At 34.9% G+C, this 26,172-nt stretch overlaps 3 protein-coding genes and 1 pseudogene across 3 annotated transcripts; 1 reads left to right on the plus strand and 3 right to left on the minus strand.

Annotated features, from left to right (window-relative positions):
* Window positions 1-9,306: 9,306 nt before the first annotated feature.
* LOC130630068 (uncharacterized) lies at window positions 9,307-11,140 on the plus strand (annotated as a pseudogene).
* A 283-nt stretch (window positions 11,141-11,423) lies between these two features.
* LOC130630069 (uncharacterized) lies at window positions 11,424-13,130 on the minus strand. Its single transcript, XM_057443467.1, has one exon. It carries the CDS (start codon window positions 13,128-13,130, stop codon window positions 11,424-11,426), a length of 1,707 nt encoding a protein of 568 aa, XP_057299450.1.
* A 4,453-nt stretch (window positions 13,131-17,583) lies between these two features.
* On the minus strand, window positions 17,584-20,661 carry LOC130630070 (uncharacterized). The gene has a single exon (XM_057443468.1). It carries the CDS (start codon window positions 20,659-20,661, stop codon window positions 17,584-17,586), a length of 3,078 nt encoding a protein of 1,025 aa, XP_057299451.1.
* Window positions 20,662-20,665: 4 nt separating this feature from the next.
* On the minus strand, window positions 20,666-21,352 carry LOC130630071 (uncharacterized). The gene has a single exon (XM_057443469.1). It carries the CDS (start codon window positions 21,350-21,352, stop codon window positions 20,666-20,668), a length of 687 nt encoding a protein of 228 aa, XP_057299452.1.
* Window positions 21,353-26,172: the final 4,820 nt, after the last annotated feature.

Below are 26,172 nucleotides of genomic sequence, written 5' to 3' on the forward strand. Positions count from 1 at the left end.
AATGAGACACGCGGGTAGAGATCAAACACTCGTGAAGCCGAAATCGAAAGTTTCAGGACGTCATCTAATGTATTTTTGAGACAGATCCCTTTTAAGAAGAGTTGGCAACCGAAAAAGCAAAAAAAGGCCGGGAAATTCGCCCACAATAACGCATTTTGTGAGGGGGGTCATATATGACCCCCCTGGCCGCCAAAGAGTTAAGTTTTCCCTGACTTTCTTATTACAAAATGTCATCGAGAAAAAGAATGGAAAAAAGAGCTGATTAAGAAAAAAAATTACATCAAAGACATTCAACTGAATTTAAAAAAATATTTAGCTTCCTTAGATAATGCGGTGATGTGTTACTCCCGACCCCAAGCTAAATTTGGACACTCTAACGGGTTCCCTGCACTTTGGGAAAAAGTTCTTGCCCTTATACTATCACCGCGCCGCCTTATCTGGAAAATGGAATTTCTAGAAATCTAAAAGGGATTTTTTGTCTGATTTTCAAGTCTTTTTCTGGTTAAGATTATTTTCAAGAATTCCAAAAAGCATGTCAGAGAACACAAATTAAAATTCTCCACATTGACTCTCCAAAGAATTGGAACACTGTATCTCATCGGGTTAATTGAAAACTTAAATTAAGAAAATCTAAGGTAGGAAAAGTAACGCTGGGTCTCAAACGATTTTTCTGCGGCCAAATTCTGGCCGCGCTTTTTGATTGGCTAATTCTATTGTTCTTTGCTCACGTGATTATTGTCGGGGAAAGCCCTTTTCATCCCGAATATTACGATGTGGCCAGGCTTGGTAAACAACTCAGACATAAATTAAATTGGCCTCCGAAGCGATTAGCATTGGCGGCGAAGAAGACCTGAGGTTTTTATGTAATGCAATTTTACACAGAGTTGATGACACTATGAAGGCCCTTTACCACACTTTCTTGGGGGCAGATACCTTGTGTCTTTTACTTACAAGCTCAGGAAAAGTTTAATTTTTCAGCTGATTCCTGAAGTTTGGAGAAAAAGCTCAGAAAAATGACGAAAACCCAATTGTTGTTGTTATTTCTCCACTAGTGGCATTAATGGATGACCAAGTAAAGCAAGCAAGTTCAATGGAAGAATTAAAATTATGTGCAGTCCGTATTGGCTGTGATGTAGACACCGTAAAAGTTTTATCTGGACACTACAATGTAGTATTTGGATCTCCTGAATTATGGATTAATAACAAAAAATGGACTGATGTACTGAGCTCTAAATATTTTCATAAAAATGCTGTTTGCCTTGTTGTGGATGACGTTCACAAAGTCACATGGATGTTTTATTTACTTTTAGTTTAGATAGTCATGGGGGCTCCTGGTTATGTCCAGTTACTTGCACAGACACACATGTCCTATTTCATGTGCACACATTCTACATTGCATTTTGTAATCAAGCATAGCTATAATTGTTTAAACATTAAGTCCACTGAAGCTGCCTTTTTCAGTTCATGATCCAGCTTTTAGTTGATATTCTGTTAGATATATATACATATTGAAAACTTGAATATGCAGGTGCAAATCCTGTCTGGATCAATTTTTTGTCTGGCTATGACACATGTAGCTAGGCCCAAGAAAACGTTCAATTTTTAACATTTGCGTAACAAAAGTGAGCACTCCACTTTCTTTTAGCCGGGTCATTTTATTTATATAATAATATAAGTACTCACAATATTTTAAGTACTTTTATATGTAAGTGTTAGAAAATTATTTTTCAGGGGTTCTTCAAGTAATAATCATAGCAAGCCTTTTCGTGGACATTCTCAAGACTAAAGGAACTAAGATCCATATGTAGAGAGAATCTTCGTCTTCTTGCTCTTACTGCAACTGCAAATACTGATATCTCCAGCTTGATTAAAGAATCTGTAAATTTATCAGCAAACACCAAGGTGGTATGCGCTTCAGTTGATCGCCCTAGTATACGACTTACTGTTGTTAAAATCAGAAGTAAAACTTGATTGCTTATTATGGATGATAAATGAAATAAAAGCTAAGGAAATAACCTGCCCAAAAATAATAATATACTGTCGTACTATCACCCTTGTTGGTTGGATGTTTGACAAGCTTTCAATTAACCTTGGAAAATATGCATACATAAATCAAGATTCAAAAAAATCCTGCGAAGCGTTTGATTGGTATTTTCCATTCAGAAAGCAGTAAAAATCGAAAAGAAAAAGTTATGTCATCTTTGACGGAAACAGGACTTATTAGAGTTGTTGTTGCCACCAGCTCACTGGGTTGCGGTATTAACTGCAAAGATGTTGAGTATGTTGTGCATTTTGGGTCAAGTTTTGGTTTAGCAGACTACTGTCAACAATTTGGTAGAGCAGAAAGAGGGAGTGCACAACAAGCTCATGCCATTTTATATCATTATCCGCAAGTTAGTAAGAAAGTGATTAAGGAAGATATTATTTCATATATCCGTACTGCTGATAGGAGATGTTTACGTGTCTCATTATAATCACAATTTTCTAATAATAGCAGCAAAATATTACCTATTCTTCCCAAGCATAACTGTTACTGCTTTTGTTCAAAGAGCTGTACATGTGAATGTTGTCCAAGTACCAATACCTAATTTTAGCCGTATTGTATCACAAGCAGGTAAGGATTTCTTGTTTCAACTGTTAGAAGGATATCGAACTGGGTTGTATGTTTCACAAAACCATTTGTTTGCACCTGTGTCAAGTGTTTGTGGAATTGACAGCAAGATTGCTTCAGAAATAATTGAAAATGCACCATTTATTTCATGTTTGGATGACATATATAACAGAAGTAGTATTGTTGATTACAATACAGCTATTTATTTATTTATTTATTTTATTTATTTAACGAATGTTTATACAGGATTTGCATGTCAGTATATAAAACACTGTTATAAATATGCGTCCTGAAAATAAAATGTTAAAAATATTAATATTCATTTAAAATGGTTATATACAATAGATAAAAAGTAAATATGTAATGTGAAGATTATGTATATTTGTACGGAATAAAATGAGAGACAAAAAGAGAGAAAGACTATATCGAGAAAAACAGGGAAACAAACTAAGAAACTGTCACAAAACGGTGCACTATATAGAGTCCTCAGTTGAAAAAGAATGTTAACACAAAACTCAAAAAGATTGTGTCAAAAGCTAAACCAGGCTGTATGGAAAACACACTCACAAATACACTTATCAAACAAAATGTGCTTGACACAAAGCTTTAAATTCCTCAAAAATTTCACATTGCCTAATTCCAATGGGTAAAGAGTTGAATAAACTCACACCCATTGAAAAGAAGCTTCCCTTTGCAAATTCTAATTTCACTTTAGGTATAAATAAAAGAAAACCGTTGTTTCTTGTTGTTCTTTGATGACGCTTCACAGTGAAGTAGTCTTGAAAGTTATCACAGACATTACCATCCAAACATTTTTTAACAAACAGCACAGCTCGTTTTTCAATTTCTTTTCTGATCTCAGGAACATTTTGTTGAGTCAGAATTCTAGCACGATTGTCAATGGATTCGAGTCTCTTTATTTGAGTATCACTGAATTTGAGCTGAACGTTACTGCAATAGGATAATCCTGGTAAAATAATAGCTGTGTAGATCTTTCTAACAGCATCCGCAGTAAGACCCATTTTGAGTGAACTTAACAAACGTAGCTTGTTCGAAGCTCTTTTGTAAATCGTGTTGAAGTTTTCGTTCATGTTCAAAGATGGATCCAAAACAGTACCAAGATACTTATAATGTGTAGTTGAAGATATTGGAACGTCATTGTAATATAAATTCATTTGTCGTGAATACACCGAGAGTCGTTTTTGAGTTCCAAATACCATTGACTCGGTCTTTCCTTTTCTGAGATTTATTACTAATTCGTTATCTTTGAGATATTCGGCTATCTTCTCGACATCGTAATTGAACTTGTCTTCGATGTCTTGTAACCGTTTGCTCGCAAAATATAACACCGTGTCATCTGCAAACTCTATGACTTCAGAATATTTAACGCACTCTTCAAAGTCATTGAAATAAAGTAAAAACAAGATAGGTCCTAAGATGGATCCTTGTGGTACACCACAGACAATACTTTTCTCTTCGGATGCTACGTTGTTTACTACGCAATACTGCTTTCTATTGAAGAGGTAGTCTGAGAACCAATTCAAAGCAATTCCTTTAATACCATAAGAACATAATTTTGACAGTAATAATCCATGACTAAGAGTGTCAAATGCTTTTGACAAGTCAACAAAAATTGCACCAACTAGATTGCCACTGTCTACTTCTTTCCTGATGTTGTCCGTTAATAACGTAGTCGCCATCTCCGTTGATCGTTTTCGACGGTACCCAAATTGATTTCGAGAAAGTAAGTTATTTGATTCTAGATAATCAATTAATTGGTGATGAACAGCACGTTCTAGAATCTTGGAAACTATAGGAAGAACTGAGATAGGTCGATAGTTTGTTTCTTCAGATGAATTTCCTCCCTTAAAAAGTGGCGTAACTTTTGCGATTTTCCAGTCCGACGGTATTGTACTGGTACGCAGCGACAGGTTTATAATGAATGCTAATGGTTGAGAAAGGAGTGTAGCAGCATCTTTCAAAACACCCGGTGGTATGTCATCTGCACCGGTGGCTTTCTTTCTCTTCAAAGATTTTAATTCTTTTTCGACAAACACTTTCGTGACGTAATGAAAATGAAAGAGTTTATCAGTCCTGGCCGAAATTATTGGAGTATATCTCCATATAAGGTTTCGTAATGGAAAAGCGACGTCCTTCAATTTTCTAGCGCAATCTGAAAAGTATCGACAAAATTTGTTAGCGTAAAGAAGTTTCTCAGCTGCATCCGGCTGATCACTATTTGTTGGAGATGATGACTTTCCTGCAGGAAATATGCTTTTGATTGTTTTGCAAAACTTACGAGGATTATGCCGGTTTTCCACTAACAAGTTTTTCTGATAACCATTTCTTGCAACTCGAATTTTGTTGTTACAAAGATTTTTTAATTGTCTGTACAAACATTAATCTGACGCTTTCTTCGTTTTTCGTGCCTTTCTCAAGAGTTTATCTCGATTGTTCATATGTTTCTTAATTTCAGCACTCAACCACGGACAGGAACGTCCTTTTACCATTTTGGTTATAACGGGAGCGTGCTTGTCGATTATAGCATGTACTGTTGTTTTAAAATATTCCCAGGAACTTTCCACGGAACTCATTTCATACATAGGTTGCCAATCATGATTATTTATGTCTGTGTTCAATTTTTCAGGGTCATATTTGTTGTAATTTCGACATCGTGTGGTGCGCGATTTAAACTTTTGATGGTTAACTTTTCTTACGCAACCAATACAATCGTGATCACTCAGACTCAGAGGTAGAACGTCCGTGTGGGAGATCGTCGAACTTTTGTTAGTAAATATCACATCAATTAATGTTTCAGTGTCTTGCGTAAAGAAGTGTTGTATATTATTGGTGAAGTTTTTGGTGATATTGATGATCATGATAAATTAGATTGCGCTGCAGCAAGTGAAATAGCACCTTGTCTGCAAGCTGTTGAACTGGTAGGCCATAACAACCTTGCCTTACATGATTCAATACTAAGCATAGATGGCGAAATTAGTGCAGATGATTTTTCAGATAGTGAACCATTGTGTTAAAAAAAAATTTTAGAGTTTATTTACAAATTTATATAAATGATAAATGTGTAAACATTCGTAAAATCTTTATATTTATACTTTTACTAACGCATGTAAATGTTTAAGTACCATATGTTCACAACTATTTACTATTAACATTATATATAAGTTATATCGATAGCATACTGTCTCTATATAAAGTCTAAAATTCAATTTTCTTTTGCAGATTCCAGTTAGCAAAGTCTGCTATTTTTAAACTACTCAGTATATCTTCATTGAATCGTGGAAAAAAATTGAAATTCTCGATTAGTAATGTCCTCAAAAACGTTTGCAGAATAGTATTCGTTTGTACGTTTTATCGCATCATCTTTGAACTTTGGCTCTTTTCTACAACCATGTTTCTTTGCATCACACATTTCATCAGCATGGTCTGTGATAACTTTGAGATTGCCAATAGATTTTGCAACACGGTCAGCATTTGATCCGTTTACGTTTCACCTTAGCCCCTTAAGCAGTTCTTTCAAATAGTTGTTTAAGTGCTCAAGGTGAATGTCACAGGAAATGTTCTTTCCAGCTCTCTCATGTGTGTTAACAAATCTTCCCCAGATGAGATTAAAAGCCGCTTTTGGTTGATGCAACAAAGCAGTTTTAAAACAGAGAATGCGTATTTTGTGTGATGGAATGTTTTATAATAAAGAAGACCCATTTTATAAAGTTCTAAGAGTCTTGGGCCATCACCTTCTCTTATGGCGTCATTAAAATCCGAAAAAAATATATTGAATTGTAGGCATGCACTCATGTATGAAATTTGTGATCAGTGCTCTCTCTTTTTTGCTTCTGACACTAATGTTTCCATTCTGTTGTAACCATGTGTTGCTACCTTGTGTCTATCACGGAAACCTTTATATCTAAATGGCGGGTGTTTGCATATGTCAACAAACTTAGGAGTGAAGAGCTTTAATTTGGGAATACTATTCTCTTTCAAAGAATCTTTATTTTGTAACTTTGGGTAAGGGTATGTCGCAATAAACCTAAAGTTAAAAAATCTGCATGATTCAACAGTATTAAAGTACTATACACTTTTTAAGAAACAATCTTAATTTTTTACGAGATGTAATTAAAAGATAGTTGTTGACAAGGTTGACTACGTATTGTATTTTTATCTTACCTTGTAATAATATTATTATATCACCTTCAAACCATTGTGTCAACGCTTCATTGTCATTTTTTATTTCCTTAGGAATAGGATCACCTAGAACAAAGTATTTTAGCTTATTTTACACGTTATAAATAAATTTTTTTATTCAACCTTATCCTTACGGTTTTTTTTCTCTATTTTACAATTTCGGACAGTGAGTGTGTCAGAAATAGAAAAAAGCTTGAAAACGGGGTTGTCTGTCATACCAAATTCAATCATAGCAGCAGTTAGGATTTGAGCATCTGTCTCTTTATCATTGAATTCCTTATATGCAATAAAGTTTAACTGTGGTCCCTGTTTTGCATTTGTTGTCCTTAACACATTTATTGCCCAAGCGGACGTTCCAACCTCTTTCCCTGAATTCTTAAGAAATATACTGTCTTTTATCTAAATTGACAAAAGATATATGTAACTTGTCATCTTACTAGAAATGCTTACAGTTTATATGAGTACACAAGTTCAATACGCATACACATCCTTACGGCATAAAGAACAACTTTAGCATGCCAATCTTCGAACTTTGGTGTAATTCCTTGTAGTTTTTCATAGTTTGTCTCACCGTCTAACAATGCTTTTTAAACATTGACAGCCCTTTCTTCGGTTAGTTGATCACCACCAAGCTGTATTGAATGAATCACTTCTGTCAAATTTTCTGTTTGTGTAAGAGTAGTTGTTTTGTATTTGTCGCAAAATTTCGATCATGTGAGACGATTCGTTTTCTTGACGAAATATTAGGCCAAGAGGTACCTAGAAAAACATTATGTAACGATTTAATATTTTTTCTATAAACGACATATTTTTATATTCCTATTCTGAGTTGTAACTTACGACTTCTGATTTTTTAGCCATTTCTCTTCTGTATTTGTGCGGTATACGCCAGGGAACTATTTTTTTCAATGGTTCAAATGTGGTGATCACGCGTCCCAACAATACTGTATAGTCGCGAAACATTGTTTGCTGACAGCTCGGACCAGGTAGTAAACCAAACTGTTCATAACTTTGGAGAGGAAAATAGTGGGGACAAATCTGTGTGGGTAATTGCCATTTTCACGTCCTTGATGTCGTACGTGCTTATTGAACATGTCAATATTGTCTCCAGCAATCTGAAAAAGAATTTTTAGAAGTACTGCATTTTACGTGAAAAAAAATTAACCATGCAATTCATTTTAATCAAACTCGTCCTGCGCTCCAATACCTATAAAAAAAGCAAAAAAAAATTCTTACCTGATGTTCCGTAATCTTATCGTTGAGGTTGACAAGTATTAACTCCTTTAAATCTTTTATTTTATTCTTAAATAATGTGGCGTCAATGTGTTCACCGTGTGTAGCTAAGTTTATTGCGATATCATTTTCCAAAATTTCAGTTAATGAAATCGCTGTTACATACACATGAATCCAAAAGCCTGTCGTGCAATAGTTTGCATTGATAAGCCTCCTCTCGTCTACGTTTCTATTCGAGGCCTTAAAGTCGTGATTTCGTGAAATAGCCTTGTTTTTTTTAATGCAGTTGCAGTTGTTATCTCAAGATGGTCAAACCATTTGAAGCCCTTCTTTTTCATGCCAGCGGCAATTAATAATTGATCATTTCTGTGACTAACTACACATGGACGCGTAGAAAATCTGGCTTTGAATAATATACTGTAACAGGATATCCGAAAGCCAGGGTTGGATGCGGCAGATACCCCAGAACTACCTTTCACTGCTGATGTTAGAACGTGACACATATTCTCAATTTCTTCACACAACTCGGTTAATTTTCATAATATCTGTAACATTGGCGTGCGTAATCGTGGACATTTTTTCTACTTTTGAAAATTCTTCACGACATTGAGAGTGAATAACATGTAAGACTGCACTCTTCACCTTTTCTTGCGCCAAAGCATCTTTTACTTTTTGTACGAAATCATCCTAAAGTTTGATAACAGTTGAGAAATTCTAACTAACTAGTCGTTAGCCCGTGGAAAATCCACGGGTTCGCCCGTCCTTTTTCATACCGCAATGCATGCTTCTCGCTATTGCGCAGTTAAGCTACCATTTTGCGTGACAGACAGACAGACGTATACGGGTATTATAATATAGATTTTTTGATGCTTTCTGAGATAAAAAAGAAGATTGAGAGCGGTTGAAAGGAGAAGTTGTCACGCTTCCTGGAATTTTCTACCTACCTTTTCGCTCTCTTTAGTTTTTTTTTTAAAAAAATGTTCATGTGTTCTTCGAACAGAAGGGGACAAAATTCTTTTTTCTCTGCATTCTGTTTTTTTTCGGCCTGTTTGGAGCTGCAAGAAACTGCAGACAGGTCCTCCATTTCTTTATCATGGGCTGTATTTTGTGCATCTTTACAACGTTGTTAAAGCAAGTCCTACATAACGATTGATCGCTGGTTCCTGATGCATTCCAAATGTTAAAACCAATGATTTCTTCAATCATACACTGAATATTTAATTTATCAGAAAATAAATTGTGCCAGCTTTGTCGCTTATCGAATGGAACATGGCAAAACTACGGTGGCCGAGGGTGCCACCATTAAAAATAACTTTAATATTCACAATAAGTTTATTTTAAAGTTAAGTTTAAAATAACAACTTGTTAATTAAACTGAGTTTAAAATTCAAAAGAAATTTGATCTGAAATTCAATTCTATCCCCGGCCGAGGGCTGCCAACGCTAATTAATATCGAATTTGTTTTTGAAATAAATTAAACTTAAAGTTTCGCTATGGCCGAGAGCTGCGAATGTTTTGGTGTTTAAGCGCATGTCCTTAAGTCATATTCAAATTGCAGTTTCAAAATGGCGGGTTGTAGCACATGGGAACTTAACGATAGTTTGCGCAGAGATTTAGAAAATTAAGGCATTCAAAGGAAAGAAATTTTGGACTTTATGTATCGTGACTATCCACAGTATACATGGAGCATCCGTACTTTAGACAGAAGGTTACGAAAATTTGAGATATATTATATTGACATGGTAAATACAACTGTGGAAGATGTCAGAAGCGTGGTAAAAAAGGAATTAGATGGTCCTGGTAGATCATTAGGGTACAGGGCGTTACGGCAAAAAATACGTCAGAAATACGCAATGAAGATACCAAGGGATGCAATACACAACATTATGTACGAAATGGACCCAGAAATGCTTAACGAAAGACGGCCAGGTACCAAGAAGGAAAGAAAACGAAATAACTTTATCAGCAATGGACCGAACTGGGTATTATCGTTGGATGGCCATGACATGCTTACGGGATACCAAAATTGGACATTTCCCTTAGCTATTTATGGCTGTATGGATACAGCTAGCAGAAAACTTTTATGGTTGTGCATATGGGACACCAATTCAAAACCTGAGCTTATTGGTAGGTGGTACCTTGAACACTTATATGAATGCAGAACTGTACCCGCTTAGTTGAGAATTGACAAAGGCACCGAGACAGGAGTTATGGCCACAAAGCAGGCTTATTTACGACGTAACCATGACGACTTAGACGACTCAATAGACAGTGGTATATATGGACCTTCTACATCTAACCAAGTAAGAACTATACTTCTATCGTCTTGGCTTAATTTGTAATAAACTTCTAAAAAATCTGTGCCTGTTTCTAATAGATCGAGGTGGCGATGGTGGCGAGAATTACATGAACGCTTAGAGAAGTACTTCAAGGACGGCTTGTTTTGGTTAAAAGAGAATAATCATTATGACCCTAATAGCAAACATGATAGGTAAAGATATAAGTATGAGAAAGGAAAAACAACCAGTTAAAAATCTTTAAGCTCTACAATAAATACTAACACAATGCAACAATAAAGAATATGCAAAATATATAAATAAAATCTTTTTTTCTCAAATAAATACTAACAATAAAAAAAGTTTAAAATGTTAAAGTCAAGATACTTTTTTCTAGAAATCCCTTGAAATATATCCTGATACCCTTATTGCAGCAACAGCTGTTGGATGAATTCAAAGACACTGTCTAGAATTCGCACCGCATTCGCAAACAAAAAGATCAATTATTGCCTGATGGCGTACCGGATCATATTTTTGCCTTTCCAGAGAGATATGGTTTGACCAACTGTGGTATGTACAAAAATATATAAAATAAATTACATGTTTTAAATATTTTAAATATCTTTCTGTGTTTAAAATATCAAAAACCAAATTTTAGGTTTTCAGTTGTCACAAGAGGGGCTAGAAGACGTTGCAGGTTTGTCTGGAGTCCTTCAAAATGAACACAACTACATATCTGACAGCTTAGTAAGGAAATCTGAGGCTATTGTAAAGCACCCTTTTGATGTTAAAGAATATGTAAAAATGTGGTATTATTATACTTAGTATGTGTTAAATTGTTTTTGTTAAAACTACAAAATTAACTAAAAATGCTGTTTTATCCACAATTATAATCAGAGGACTGTATAATAAGAATACGAGGTTTCGGGGGTATCAACCAAAGAGAACAACCTCGTTCAACAAGAAGTAAAATCTAATTAAGCTCTTCAAAAATATAAACAGAAAAATATATACAAAAGTGAGCGCACGTGTAAAGGTCACGTGTTCAAGTCACATGGTCAATTCAACATTCCCCCAGTTGACGGAGGTCAAAACTTGTCATCTCAAATGTTTACAATCTCAAGATCCTTTTCATCAACAAATGTTATCTTTGATTCAGCTAACTGATCGTTTTGTGTAACTGATTGTTCATCAATAAATTGTATTGCTGGTTCTGTTGATTCATCGTTTGGAATAATACACTGTTCAAACGGTATCAATTTATTGATCGGTCGCCGTAAATTTGATCGTCTGTCTTGATCAGTTTTGCATTGTACTATCGCTGCACGTATTTTTCCTTCTTTTCCCTTCAACGTTTCTTTTATTCGACCAATTCGCCATTGTGATCGTGGCATTCTATCATCAGCAACAACAACTACGTCGTCAACGTTTGGAATTAAACATTTATTGAAACGACTATTCTTCAATTTGTGGAATTCTCGTAATTCTGTGACGTATTCGTCACGCCATCTATTCCAAAAGTGTGTCAGTAATCGGTTTACGTTTTCTTTCCGTTTGACACTCATATCAGCCGAGAGATCTTCAGGTATTAAGTTGTTCTCATCTGCTTTCGTGTTTAATTTTCTTCCATACATAAGATGATTAGGTGTTAATGGTTCTTCATTAAGTTCTTCATATATGTACGTTAATGGTCTGTTATTTAGTATAAATTCAATTTCAGTTAGTATCGTTAAAAGTTCGTTATACTTCAGGCGACTATTGCCCAGAACTTTCTTCAGTGGTCTTTTGACTGATTTGACCAAACGTTCGAAGAATCCGCCTTGCCAAGGGGCAGACTCAATATTAAATTTCCAATTAATATTTTTACTAGCAGCAAAGTTTTGTACGTCTTCGCTAATAAAACATTTACCATTGTCAGATAAAATGAAGTTCGGTGCTCCTTTTCGAGCAATAAATCGTTTCAGAACTTCTATACATTCAGGTCCAGAAGAATTCGAAGCTAAGTCTAAATGAATAGCTCTAGTACTCGCACACGTTATAAGAACTATCCAAGCTTTATACATATCTGGTTCTTCGTTAAAAACATTTTTTACAAATAAAGGACCAGCATAGTAGAAGCCAACTACTTCAAATGACATGTTATCTTGTAATCTACTCTTCGGTAATGATGGAGGATCTGGGTACGGATATGGTTTGTTCTCGTACCTTCGGCACTTTTGACATGTACGAATAAAATTTCTAACAACATTTCTACCAGATGGAATCCAAAATTCTCTTCTAAGTTCTGTGAGTGTTATTTTTGTGCCATAATGCTTCACAGATTCATGCACATGTCGAATGATTAATTTTGTTAGATAAGAGTCTGGTACTAACAGAATAGGATACCTGGAGTTATATGGTACAGGAGCATTTCCTAACCGACCCCTGCACCTCAGCAAAAAATCTGTGTCTTCAAATAAATCCAGGTTCTTTTCCCAATGTTTAAATTTCTTGTGTCTTTTCACATCTTCTTGAGCATCTTTGATGATTACCAATCTTGCATGACCAATTTCTTCGGCTGATAGCCTCTTATAATTAAAATTTTTTCTATCTTCTTTCTTCTTTTTTACATTACTTATAAATCTCATCACATAAGCTGTGACGTGTACTAATTTATCAAAACTACTGTATTTTTTTATATCAATTATGTTACGAATACCCGGTATAATTGGGAAATTCGTGTTTACACTATCCGAGACATTTTCATTGGCAGTAGAAACATCACATACAGTATCATACACTTCATCAGACACAGGAGTAGTAGAAGACATAACATTATCACAGACATTCTCAGACACAGTATCAGTAGAAATAATAGATAGATTTTCAGACACAGTAATATTTTTTAGTTCATTATTTAATGTTCAGGGGCGTAGCCAGCGTCAGTCAGGCTCTGCGATCGACTGACCTACTTTTTTCATCCCAAAACGTCGTTTTTTTCACCGCCCCCGCCAACACATGGATGGGCGCACCGATTATGCATCGGCACAAATCTTTTCCCGGGCGTCGCACACAAGCTTCGCGCCTTCGCACGTCGTTTTTGCAGGATTTAGCAGTATCCACTTTGTTTTGCAGGCTGAGGTGTTGAATCTCTACTTTGTTTCGCAGATAGTTTTTTCGCAGGATTACATGCGAAATTTATGCCAATGTAAAGTCATGTGTCTTCCATTTATGGTCATTTTGGACGCATCCTATTGGCTAATAACTTTCGCAGATAGGGTAAAAATTCGCTCCTTATAAGGCTATATGAAAATACGCGAAAAAGTTAAAAATGAAATCAAGGTCAGTGAAGTTGCGAAGGTGAAGAAATCATGATGGTGTTATCAAACGTGAAGTCGTATTTAGCTTCAGAAAATTTGAACGACCTTCAAAAAGTTTCAAGTTCTTTGAGAACTACGCTGGATAATAAACTGAGAGATCCCGATTTCTCAGTTTTATTAGATGAAGGCGCTGTGAAACGAAACGAAGAAGCTGAAAGTTTCATCCCAAAGGATCATCTGAAGGATAATTCTATTCGGGCTCTCAGGTTAGTTTATAATTGCTATAATCCTTTGACAATACATTGTTTAAACAATGCAGTGATTAAGTTCGTGTCATTCGACACACGGAATCACTTAACAATAATGGTGTAATTGTAAAGTAAACTTATTTTGTATGTTGTGGTTTATGAGAGCTTTATTTTAACTTCAGGTCAGTGACAGACGGTGATTGTTTATACAGCAGTGCTTCTCTGGCTGTTTCAGGTACGAATGATTTAATAGATGAGCTTAGAGCTTTAACTTGCATAGAGCTTTTCGAAAATTCTCTATTCTACTCAAACCATCCAATTTTTGTATCTTTATGTCAATCTTCAGATTTGTTTTCCTGTGTAGAAAGTACATTAAAGTTTTCAGTTAGCCATTCCTCTGTAGACACAGGTCTTTCGGCAGCAGATCTTGTACAGAAGGAAGCTATTCTTATGTGCAGTAAAAACATATGGTCATCTTTTATCTGTATACTTGCCCTTACCAGTGTATTAAAAAGAAATATTTCAACTTTATTTCCTGATTGTGGTCAGCTACGATTCAAGACGCTTTTCAATCAGAATATTTTTCCTCGTCTGCCTTCAAATAAAAATTTACAGCCTGTTTCAATTTTATTTTGCAATAATGGCAAACATTCTGGGCAATTTAAACCCAATCATTTTGTCCCTTTAGTTTCCATTAAATTGAGTAAAGCTACGTTAAAGCGTCCTGCTCAATATTTTCAAGCTAGGTTGCCATACTTTATGAAGACAGAGAGCAAAATAAAAAGAACTGAAAACGTATGTGTCTCATCACCAAATTTTTCCTCTTCATTAGGCCAAACAACATTAGTTAATCAATGTGGTACTTCTGGCACTAATGAGGAGACTTCTTCCATTTCAAGAAAGCCAACCTTTAACTTTAAAAACTTTTTTGTCAAAGGAAATGCTAAGTTAAAACCTATTACACCTGAAAAAGTTTTTTTTGCAAAACCTTTATTAAATTCTTCCCCCCCCAGGTTATATTGATGGTATTGGAAAATATGATGTAGGCACTTATTACAAGCAAGCTCCACACCTTAGTGATCATGATATAGTCACATATGTTGATAACGTAACAAAACCTGATCAAGGATTCACTTTTCCTAGGGACAAACTTAATAGGCGATTTCGATATGTTTGGTTTGCTCAATTTCCGTGGCTAGCATATTCTAATCACATGGATGCTGCGTTTTGTCTGCCTTGCACATTATTGCATCAAAAAATAAATTTAAAATCTGCATTAGCTACTAATCTTATTTCAAAGGGGCAGAACTACTGGAATGACAGTGTTTCGGTCTATAAAAAACATGAAAAAAGTGCTCTTCATAAGGAAACCTCTCCTATTTTGACTTCTTTAAGGACTAACCAGTCAGGTACAACCAAAAAAATTAATGAACTGGTATCTACTATGTATTCCAAAAAGGTAGAAGCCAACAGAATTTTTTTAGCAGCTATTATTGATACAGTTATTCTTTGTGGCCGCCTATGCATTTCCCTGAGAGGACACAGAGACAACTTAAAAGATTTTCCTGAAGTTGGTGGCTATGCTCCTTATTCTGTAGGTAATTTTCTTGACCTTTTAAATTATAGAGTAAGAGGGGGTGATATAGCTTTAGGTAATCATTTAAAAGCCTGTTCAAAAAATGCAACTTACTTATCACCACAAACACAGAATGAAATTATTTCATGTTGTGGTGATTATATAACAGACAAAATAATATCTGCAGTTAAACAAGCTAAATTTTTTTTAATAATTTGTGACGAAGCTTGCGACACATCTACCAAGAAACAAATGTCAGTAGTACTTCGTTTTGTAGACCAACATTGTAACTTGCGAGAGGAATTCATAAGGTTTGTTCATTGTAGTGAAGGGCTCTCAGGTTTGTCTCTTTCAAAGGTCATTTTAAAAACCTTGAATGAACTTTCTCTTGATATACAGAATTGTCGAGGTCAATGTTATGATGGTGCTGGGAATGTAGCTGGTAAAATTAATGGTTGTCAGGCTCATATTTTAAAGCAAAACAGATTAGCTTTATACACACACTGTTCTTCTCATCGCCTAAATTTAGTTGTCTGTAATTCGTGCTCTGTACATTATGTCCGCAACATGATGGATCAAATCAAACAGATAACATATTTTTTCAAATTTTCTGAAAGTAGATTGAAACTTTTACGAAAGAATGTTGCTGACTTTACTAACAATCCTAATTATGCCCATATTATTGATGTTTGTAACACTAGGTGGGTGGAACGTATTATTGGCATGAGTGTTTTTAATGATTTATTTGAAGGCATTTTAGCTACTTTTGATGAGATTTCTGAGCTAAACGATCGATTTGATCATTCTGTGGCTGCATGTCATGGTCTAGTGATCATACCATCCAAACTTTTACATCTCCTTGCATATGAAAAAGAACACTCTTCTAAATTGCCATGGAAAAATCAATTTGACACATTTGTAAATTTCTATTTTAACGACTTTCCCAACCCTTTAACTATTTCAAATGAGCTAGAGGTGTGGGTAACCTTTTGGCAAAATATGGAAAAAGAAAATCCTGAATCCATTCCAAACTCCATTGAAGCTACTCTTAAAGCTTTCCCTCGTGCAGATGGAGTCTTTAGCAACATAGAGGTGGCCCTTAGAATTTTAGCCACTATTCCCATGACTTCATGCGAGTGTGAAAGATCCTTTTCTGCAATGAGGAGACTAAAAAACTATTGCAGATCAACAATGACAGAAGAAAGGTTTAATGGTCTTGCTCTACTCCATGTTCCTTTGGGTGTTCAAATAAATAAAGAAGATATAATTAATAGGTTTTCCGCCAAGGGACCACGCAGGTTAGATTTTGTCTAATCATTTTCTTTTTTCAACTTTTTTGATTAACTTCCATCTCAATCTTTATTAAGATGTATTATAAGTAAGGTATTTATATATAAAAAAATTAAATAAATAAGCAACTTACCCCCACTTCTAGCCTAATATTAAGTAAATACCCCATTTCTAGCCTAATATTAAGTAAACACCCCTTTTTCCATTTTACTGTCATTTTGACCGGTAGATATACATGTATATTTATGTATCTGATTTGATTGATTCACTCATTCATGGTTTGGGTATGAAACTCTGATCCTTGCCATGTTTTTATTCATTCATTCATGTTAGATTCAATTTGTCCATGGTTCCATTTCATTATATTTTTGAAATTTTTGTTAATAGTTATGAAGAAAGAAGATTTTGATTTGGTTATATTTTTAATAACCTCCAATCTGCAAAAAACATTATTTTGGTGCTGAATATGAAGAAAGAAGAATGAAGATTTTAGTTATTGCATTAATAACTTTCAATCTATAAAAAACATTATTATGGTGTTATGCTGTCTTATTGCTGGTTTGATTACAACCTTGCTAATAAATATTGTAATGTATTTTATGTTGTCATTTATTCCCCCGTTTTGATCAATTGTTCAGAATACTTAACGTGTATCGTGTATCTTAGAGAGTCGGTTTTATGGCGTTTTAGTGCTTAAAGGGCGTAAAAGGGCGTTGGCTTCTAGGGCTCCGCCCTGGACCCGTTGGGGGGCTCACAACGCCCCCCAAACCCCCAGTTGCCTAATATCGCACCTTCGGTGCGATGTTGACCCTGCGGGTCAATGCTTCGACTAAGGTTATTTTTTTTCTGGTTACGCCCCTGATGTTTGAACTTTTTCTTCTTTTCTAACTTCTTCTTTTGTCATGTCATCACTAATAAACTTATCACCAGGTTTAAGGTGTGGCCAGTGGGTTTCAGGTAAAGTTAGAAACGTGGGTCCACTGAACCACAAAGAATTCAATTCAGAGGGGGAGCAACCCCTAGATACTATATCTGCAGGGTTGTCTTTCGATGGTACTAAACACCATTTGCCAGATGCAGTCAGTTTTCTAATTTCCTCTAAGCGGTTTTGAACAAAGGTTTTATAATCTTTGTTATCGTTTTTAATCCATGAATATGCAATAGTTGAATCAGTCCAATAGAAAATATTGTCAATTTTATACACATTCAATAATTCCTTTTTTAAAACGTCCATTAATCTAGCTAGCACCAAAGTGCCTAAAAGTTCAATTCGTGGTATAGTGGTATTTGTTAATGGTTTAATTCTTGATTTTGAACTCAAAAGTGCAGTTTTAACTTTACCAGACTTGTAAGTAAATCGAATGTATACACAACATCCATAAGCAATTTTAGAGCCATCAGAAAATCCATGTAATTCAATGTTTTCAAATTGATCATTTTCATCTTGATAAGCATAAAGTCTGTCAATATTTAAAGTTTCAGTGTCAAAGCTAGTACAAATTTCATTCCATCTTTGTAAAAATTCACCTTCTAAAGGTTGATCCCAGTCAAATTTTGCAACACACAAATCTTGGAACAATACTTTAATTGTCACAACAATAGGGTTAATTATCCCTAGTGGATCATAGATACTAGCTAAAAAATGCATGATATTTCGCTTCGTAGTAGGCAATTTTATGTTCTTCAGCATGTCAGAAAAATTGAAATTAATTTCGTCAGAGAGTTTGTTCCATTCAAGTCCCAAAACTTTAATAGTGGGTTGAAATTTGATTTCAGTTTCATCCTGAGTACTATTGACGATGTTCTCAAGCATTTTGGAGTAAGAGTTAAACTTTCTCAAATTAAACCCTCCTTCACTGAGTCTCTCCTGACACTTCGTGTAAAAACACAAAGCATCAGAATCATTAACGCCACCCGCAGTCAAATCATCAACATGCAGAGATTCAAGTAACTTCTGCACAAATTGCGGATCACATTCAACATAACCGTGTAAATGAAAAATCAAAGTTGCAGACAGAAGAAATGGAGAACAAGTGGCTCCAAAGACTACTCGGCAGAATCTATAATCAGCTAGCGCGTTATTTTCAAACTTTTGATCATCAAAATTATTCACATCGTCGTACCAGATAAATCGGAGTAAATTACGATCTTCAGGTGATACCGATATTTGATGGAAGGCTTTTTCAATGTCACCAGTTATTGCGATATTATACGCTCTAAATCGTAACAACACTCCAAACAATGAAGTGTTCAGTGATGGACCGGTATATAAACATTCATTTAGCGATCGACTATCTTTATGCTTTGCGCTAGCATCGAAGACTATACGTACTTTCGTTGTATTTCTGTTAGGTTTAATAACAGCTCTGTGGGGGAGATAATGGGTTTCCCCAGCACCAGGGCTTTCTGTCGTCTTTTCAATGATACCGCTGTCCAATTGTTCTTTAAATATATCGTCGTATGTTTTCAATAATTCGGTATTGTTTTTTAATTTATTAAACTGTGATCGGAGGCGGTCTTTAGCTAGTGAATAGTTATCCTCAATGAACATTTTATCACCTTTCACTAGTAGCCTCACTTCGTAATGATGATCTTTAAATTTTATTTCATCCGTGAATTTGTCGTAAATACTAGGTTCTTCGGAGGAAATCCCTAAACATTCCAAGTTGAAAAATTTATTCACGTTTTCATTCAGAATCTCATAATCTGATTGAGTTTCTTTCATAATTAATAACGAATGAGTACAAGCCATATTTGCTGTAACAGGAGTGGTAGAGACAGTAGAAACTGGACCACTTAAGATAAATCCAAGTTTTGATCCCATGGCAACAGGACCTCCGCTAGAACTTCGTAAAACAGTTTTCGTGAAAAAATTCCAGTAATAATCGGCTCCAATTAATATGTCGACGTGTAGATCGTCGCTAAAATTCTGATCAGCTAATCGTAAGCCTTGCAAATGTTCATAATTTTCAACAGCAAAATTGATAGTTTGTCCGGAAACAGGTTTGCAAATATCATTCACAAAGGTAGAAACATTAATGCTCTCATTCGATATTGTGCTTTTAATTTCAAATTTGACAAGATCAAGTTTTTTCGTAGAGTGTTCACCTCCAAAGACTTTAATACTCAGTTCTTTTTTTGAAACAGTTTTTAAATTCAACTTTTTTCTCGCTTGCGGTGTGATGTACGACAATTGCGAACCGCTGTCAAATAAAATGCGTAATTTCGCAGAAAAATTTCCATCGCATGATGTAACTGTAGCCATAGCAGTTTGCAGCAAAACATTATTTCGATCAGAAGCTATGTTTATATTAGCAGGTGTAACGTTCGAGGAAGAATCTTCACTTTCTGCATCTTTATTTTCGGTTTCATTTTTCTTAGGACTACGACTAGGAGGAGGATTTGGATTATGTTTCTTTTCGCATAAGGCTACGTGATGTTTTCCTTTGCAGTGAAAACAACGAAAACTTGCTTTGCATTCACGACTCATGTGTCCTTTTCTTAAACATAAAAAACAGCGTCCATTTTTCAAAACAATTTCTTTCCTGGTTTCTAATTTTGTTATAGTTCTGCATTCATGTGATTTATGCTCACCAGAACAAAAGGAACAGAATAACTTTCGGGTACCAGTTCGCGCAGCTTGTGCATTCAAAGAACTTCCACTGCTGGGGAACTCCCGCTGCTCATCTTCGTCTAATTTTATATTCGAAAGTTTTTCACGTGCCATAATTTCTTTTCTTAAAATTTTTAACACAGCCTCAGCGTCCCAAATATCTTCATCAAATTTTCTACTTATCATTAATTTGATATCATTTGGTAATTTTGACAAAACAACAGGAATAAGCATAGGTCCATAGTTTTCTGCTTTAAAACCCAGGGCTTTCAAACTTCTCACTTGAGATTCGATTAGGTCGTAAAGTTTTCGCATAGATTTAATATCTCTCGAACCTTTTTACATTTTCAAGAGTCAAAAGTTTGTTCATATGAGCTGACACAGTGATTTGTGGATCACCAAATCGTTCTTTTAAAAGATCTCGCGCAATTTCATAGTTTTCGTTACATAACGATAAACCGCTGATTGTTTGTTCTGCCGAGCCCGACAAAAGATTTGTCAAATACGTCAATTTTTCGACAGAAGAAAGAGATTCATTCTCATGTATCGCACACTCAAAAGATTCGTCAAAGGACTTCCATTGCAAAGGATCACCGTTAAACTTTTTCAGCTCAAGTTTCGGAAGTTTAATTCGATCCCTCACGCTGGAGTTTCCAGACCAATCAGAAGAAGTAACAGAAACATTGCCTTCATTTTCAAACACATGCTTGTCAAGAAACTTTTTCAATGTTGTTAACTCTTTCGCAGCATACTGCTCAAATTCCAAGTGTGACATCATTTCATTAGCTAAATTCTCTGGCTCAATTAAGTCATTAATTTCATTTTGAATAGTTGTTACGTTCAATAATTTAGCTTCCAGTAAATCATAACTGGATAAGAGTACCGCACCATGATCTTTCAAAGCAAACCTTTCATAAATAGGTTTCACAGTTTCATTAACAATTTTCTTAAAAACACCAACATAAGCACCACGACTTCTTCTCTTTTTACTGATATCTTCAGTCATGTTTGTATATAATTTCAAAAGTAACTAAATTGTAAGTGTTGTAACTTCAAAAAAGGTTCTAATGTTTATGTGTATAATTTCAAAAGTTCTATGTGAGTAAATATTCAGCAACTGTCGATTAAATAAACCAACGATCAATAATTATATCCAACAATAGATCCGGCTCGGTGGACCAATGTTTTATCCACAATTATAATCAGAGGACTGTATAATAAGAATACGAGGTTTCGGGGGTATCAACCAAAGAGAACAACCTCGTTCAACAAGAAGTAAAATCTAATTAAGCTCTTCAAAAATATAAACAGAAAAATATATACAAAAGTGAGCGCACGTGTAAAGGTCACGTGTTCAAGTCACATGGTCAATTCAACAAATGCATTGAAAATATCTACACTAAAAATCTTTTTAATCTAACAATTAAAAGTTACGAGGTGGCAATTCAGCCAATAAACAATACTTGTTGCATGATTGTTGCGCAAAAAATGTTTCTTTGGCCACGGTTGACAAATTTCCAGAAAAAAACAATAGTTTATTGCTTTCGTCAAAAGAGCCTGCAGTTTTTGCAATTTCTGGATCACATAATTTAAAGCCACACCCCTGTATATCAACCAAAATTAATGTTACATTGGACTTAACAAAAGAAAAATGGACTAAACATTCCGCCATGGTTTGAGCTTCAACATCACGATTTTGGCAAATAGTACCATTGTTGTTAACATACTTAACAAACTCTCCATCAATAAATTCCTCAATTGTCACAGCCTCATTATTTAGGGTTCCATGTGAAACGTTGTTATAGCTCAAACAATTTTCTTTGTATTCCTTACTCTGAAGTAACATTTTTAACTGCGACGCAAAATTTTGTGCTAGGGAATGCATCTGGACCGACTTTTATCACCAACTAGTTCTAATTCATCAAAAGTTTTTTGCAAATACTTTCTTACAACAAATACTGTTGCACCCTCTAATCTATGACGTTTTGCTTTGTATGCTTCACGAAATGCGCCATTTGCAAATGGACTTTCGTCAATATAATAGCTTTAAGTCGCTACCTTTTCCCCATTCCATGTCGCCTAATTTAAAATCAGTAACATGGATCATTTGTGTTTGCTTTTCAACAGCTTTTAAAAGTTTGCCTAGTTTCAACATTTGAGACGCTGGTAAACTTTTTGGACATGTTGATATCTTTAAGTTTGGATTTAATAAAGAGGATGATGGCCCTGATGTATGCACTGCTTCACTTTTATTATAACGGGAATATACGCTGACACTTACTGAAGGAGAAAAAAAGTCATGTTCAGGCTTTATAAACGGAATATGTATCAATTTTAATGATGGTAAATGGTCCATTCTGGAACATGAATGGCCACGATCACTGCTCAATACATCACAAGTCATCCCAATCGGTAATCTTGATGCAAAGTGTTTATTGCACGAATTCTTGAGGACCAGTGCGTTCATATTTTTTCGCCTTTCCGGGCTCTCCTTCAAGTGGCTGCACTACCAATTCTTGGGAATTAAGGATTTTTGCCCCGAATTGGTCTGATCCTCTATCTTTTGTTTTGTCGTTTTTTTTAGGTAACTTTTGAATCCGTTTTAATTTCATTTTTTTGTTAAAATCTTCCCATTGTTGCTTTTCTTCATTTCTCCTTTTCCCCGCCATTTTATTTTATTAATCTTTTGTCGCATGGCGCTCTAAAAGCTATAGCTTTAAATATCAAAACATTGGCAGCTCTCGGCCATACGAAAAATTTAATTCAATTTTAGTTTGCAAAGTGTATATTTTTAAACATAATTTGTTTTTAAAACTATATTTTAACAAGAATAAAATATGTTTAAAATTTAAAAGCGATTTAAATTTATTTATAAAGTAAAGAAATATTGCGTGTCAGCTCTCGGCCACCATACAAAACCAACAGGACCTATACATTTATTTTGCCATTATTTTCCTTTTCTCTATCGATTTATTTATCCCTCGACAATGCGCTCGGAAAATTAATTCGCAGTAAGAACAGACATACCCTTGTAGTGTTTGTTAACAACAATGATTATATAAAATGTATGTTCACCTGGTCAATTTTATTCAAAATACTTTGTGGTGGAGAGTGACTTAAACAATTTTTGAGCATACACGTCTGGTCTAGTTGATTTCCGCCAGCGCTACGAGGGGCGGAATCTTTAAAATTGCCAGATGGAAGATAGATATATATCTAGAGACAGCACAGAGCCTGGACGCTGCACAGTTGGTGGTACAGATACTGTGTACTCTAACTTTATCGCATGGCATGTTTTGCAGGCTAACGGTAATATTCAACCTCGTGTTTAGATATCGTTCTTGAGAGTCTTAAAACAGTTCTCTTCTCCTACTGGTTATTTTTAGAAAGCTCCAGAAAGGACTAGTTATTGTTAGAAAGCTCCAGAAAGGCTGATAAAAGATATTGATAGCTGATATTGTTAGCTGTTAAAAGATATTGCATTGCTTTCTGGAAAACCTTCCAGAATATATATTTACCTCCAGAATACATCTTTACAGAAAATTCGATTGGGGTGATTGAACTTGCTTAGGTAATAAATATTCTAACTTAAATTTACCTGTAGCTAGCTATATACCTATATACAGTATATATTTTTCCATTTAACAGTATTTTAAGCATAGCTATAGGGCTATATAGCTATATAGATGAGATAGCTAGATGTTTTCAATGTTTACAAAGTTAGCTATGGAATTTGTGCGTGCATATAAGAGAGGCAAAAATGGAGTACAACGTAGGGCAAATTAGTTTCTCTTTTTAAAGCTTACCTCCCACTTCAAAATAACTAAATATCACACTTAGCTAGCTATAGCATTAGTATTTTTGAGTGATTATATATTTATAACCATTTAAATATGGTAGAGAAAAAATGACGCAAGTACAATATATATACCAATTTTTTTTTTGTTCAATTGTTCGCTTGCCATTTCTCGACTCATAGTTTTATTGCAGCTTTGAGGGCAAGCGTAATGTAAACGTTGCACCGGCTAACGTTATAAGATATCAAATTAAATTGATATTTTGATGTTTTCATTATGTGTTAAAAAATTAACTCCAATTAGTGCGCCTGCTTATCGCGAATTAACACCAGATGGAAACCAAATATTTCTAGACCAACAAGAAAACAATAAACTGGGGCGACAGGTATGCTAGGGCTTAATATATTTAATTATGGACTGATGCTATCATCAGAAGATGTTGTCAGTTGAAATGTTACTTTGACTTTCATAAAACTTTAATAACTTGTTTTTAGAATAGACTAATGTTTTTGCAGCTGAGTGCTACACAACAGTCACACCAAACATTGGAACCATCTTTACTAAATTAAAACACATGAGCATAAATACAATCAATTAATACCGATCATTATAAACAAATACGGCGACTGCTTGAAGTGCGTTATTGCAGCGTGCTCTGTTGTTTTCGTTATTCATTTGCTGAAAGATTTGTTTACCACATTTTTATTTAGCTATACTTCTACTTTAGAGAAAAATAATTTGAGTCAGTACAGTTTAACACTTTGGGTCGTAGATCGGTGAAGTACTGGAAATATAAACAGAATGTTGAAAAATATTGCGTCAAACTTTTTGCAGTCCGCAGGAAATTGTAGGTTGTTCAGAAAACAGTAAACGAATAAGTTTTTAAGGAAAACCTAATATATGATATAATACCCGTATAGGTCTGTCTGTCACCCAAAAGGGTAGCTGTAGTGGTGAGATACACAAAATGTGGTAAATAAAGGACAGGAGAACCCGTGGATTTATCCACGGGCCACTGACTAGTCTATATAATATTACGAAAGTTGTGCCCGTCTGTGCCGGGCAAGGTGAATATTATTTTTGAAGTCACCAAGAAATGTCTCATGTTATTCGTGAAGTTAAATGTCGCAACGTAAATAACGTATATATTTAACACCAATAGTTTGAATTTAAAGTAATAAAGCTATTACAATGCAATCATAGCTTTGAGGTTAAATAACTTGGAAATGATTTAGTGATGTCAGTCATTTTTTAAGGACAACCTGGGATTAAATTGGGTAAGATTCTCGAATTGGGGTCCCTAAATCCGTTTTGGAATCGAAACTTTGATGACGTTATCAAAAATCTTATACATTTTCTTGATCCGTGTTTCCAGATTTTTACGATGAAGGCAACGGGTATACAATTTTTTTTTGTTCTTTGGAGAAGAACTGTGCTGACGTCAGCAAAATTTTAAAACCAATATATTTCATTAACATTTCATTTTGTCATAAGTGCATGATCCGAGACATTTTCTTGGTCAGAGTTTCACGCTATACACTGATGCAATAGGTAAACAAATTTGTGGATAAAGTTTTGTGTACATTTGGCTGGTTTTTACTGATGTCAGCAAAAGTTGTAAACCCTTGTATCTCCTTAAGAGTTTGTAGAAAGCAAATTATCATATAGTTTTTAACATTTTTTTCATGTATGGACGGGTCATTGTTAACCTGTATATATACTTACACAACAGCCTAACATGAAGACCAGAATTAGGACCGGCGAATTCGTAGATTTCAACAGGCTAACTAGTATTTTATAGAAGTTTTTGAGGGAATAACTTATTTGGGAGTTGGAGGTAAGCTTTAAGTGCAAGTTTCAATAAAATTTCTACTTTTTAACTTGATTTTTTATGTTGTTTATATATTTTGTCTATGTGATGCGTGTGGATGGCGAAACTAAAAATCACAATATTTACGTCACCCCACAACTCATCTTATGTCTGCAAGATTAGATAGAATACCGTGAGGACTTGGTATTCTATCTAATC

This window comes from Hydractinia symbiolongicarpus, chromosome 2 (genome assembly GCF_029227915.1).
Source record: "Hydractinia symbiolongicarpus strain clone_291-10 chromosome 2, HSymV2.1, whole genome shotgun sequence".
Classification (NCBI taxonomy): domain Eukaryota; kingdom Metazoa; phylum Cnidaria; class Hydrozoa; order Anthoathecata; family Hydractiniidae; genus Hydractinia; species Hydractinia symbiolongicarpus.

What these genes read in the sequence shown, in the direction of transcription:
- LOC130630071 (XM_057443469.1), bottom strand. Translation starts at nt 21,352, where the DNA reads ATGACTGAAGATATCAGTAAAAAGAGAAGAAGTCGTGGTGCTTATGTT.
- LOC130630070 (XM_057443468.1), bottom strand. Translation starts at nt 20,661, where the DNA reads ATGCGAAAACTTTACGACCTAATCGAATCTCAAGTGAGAAGTTTGAAA.
- LOC130630069 (XM_057443467.1), bottom strand. Translation starts at nt 13,130, where the DNA reads ATGTCTTCTACTACTCCTGTGTCTGATGAAGTGTATGATACTGTATGT.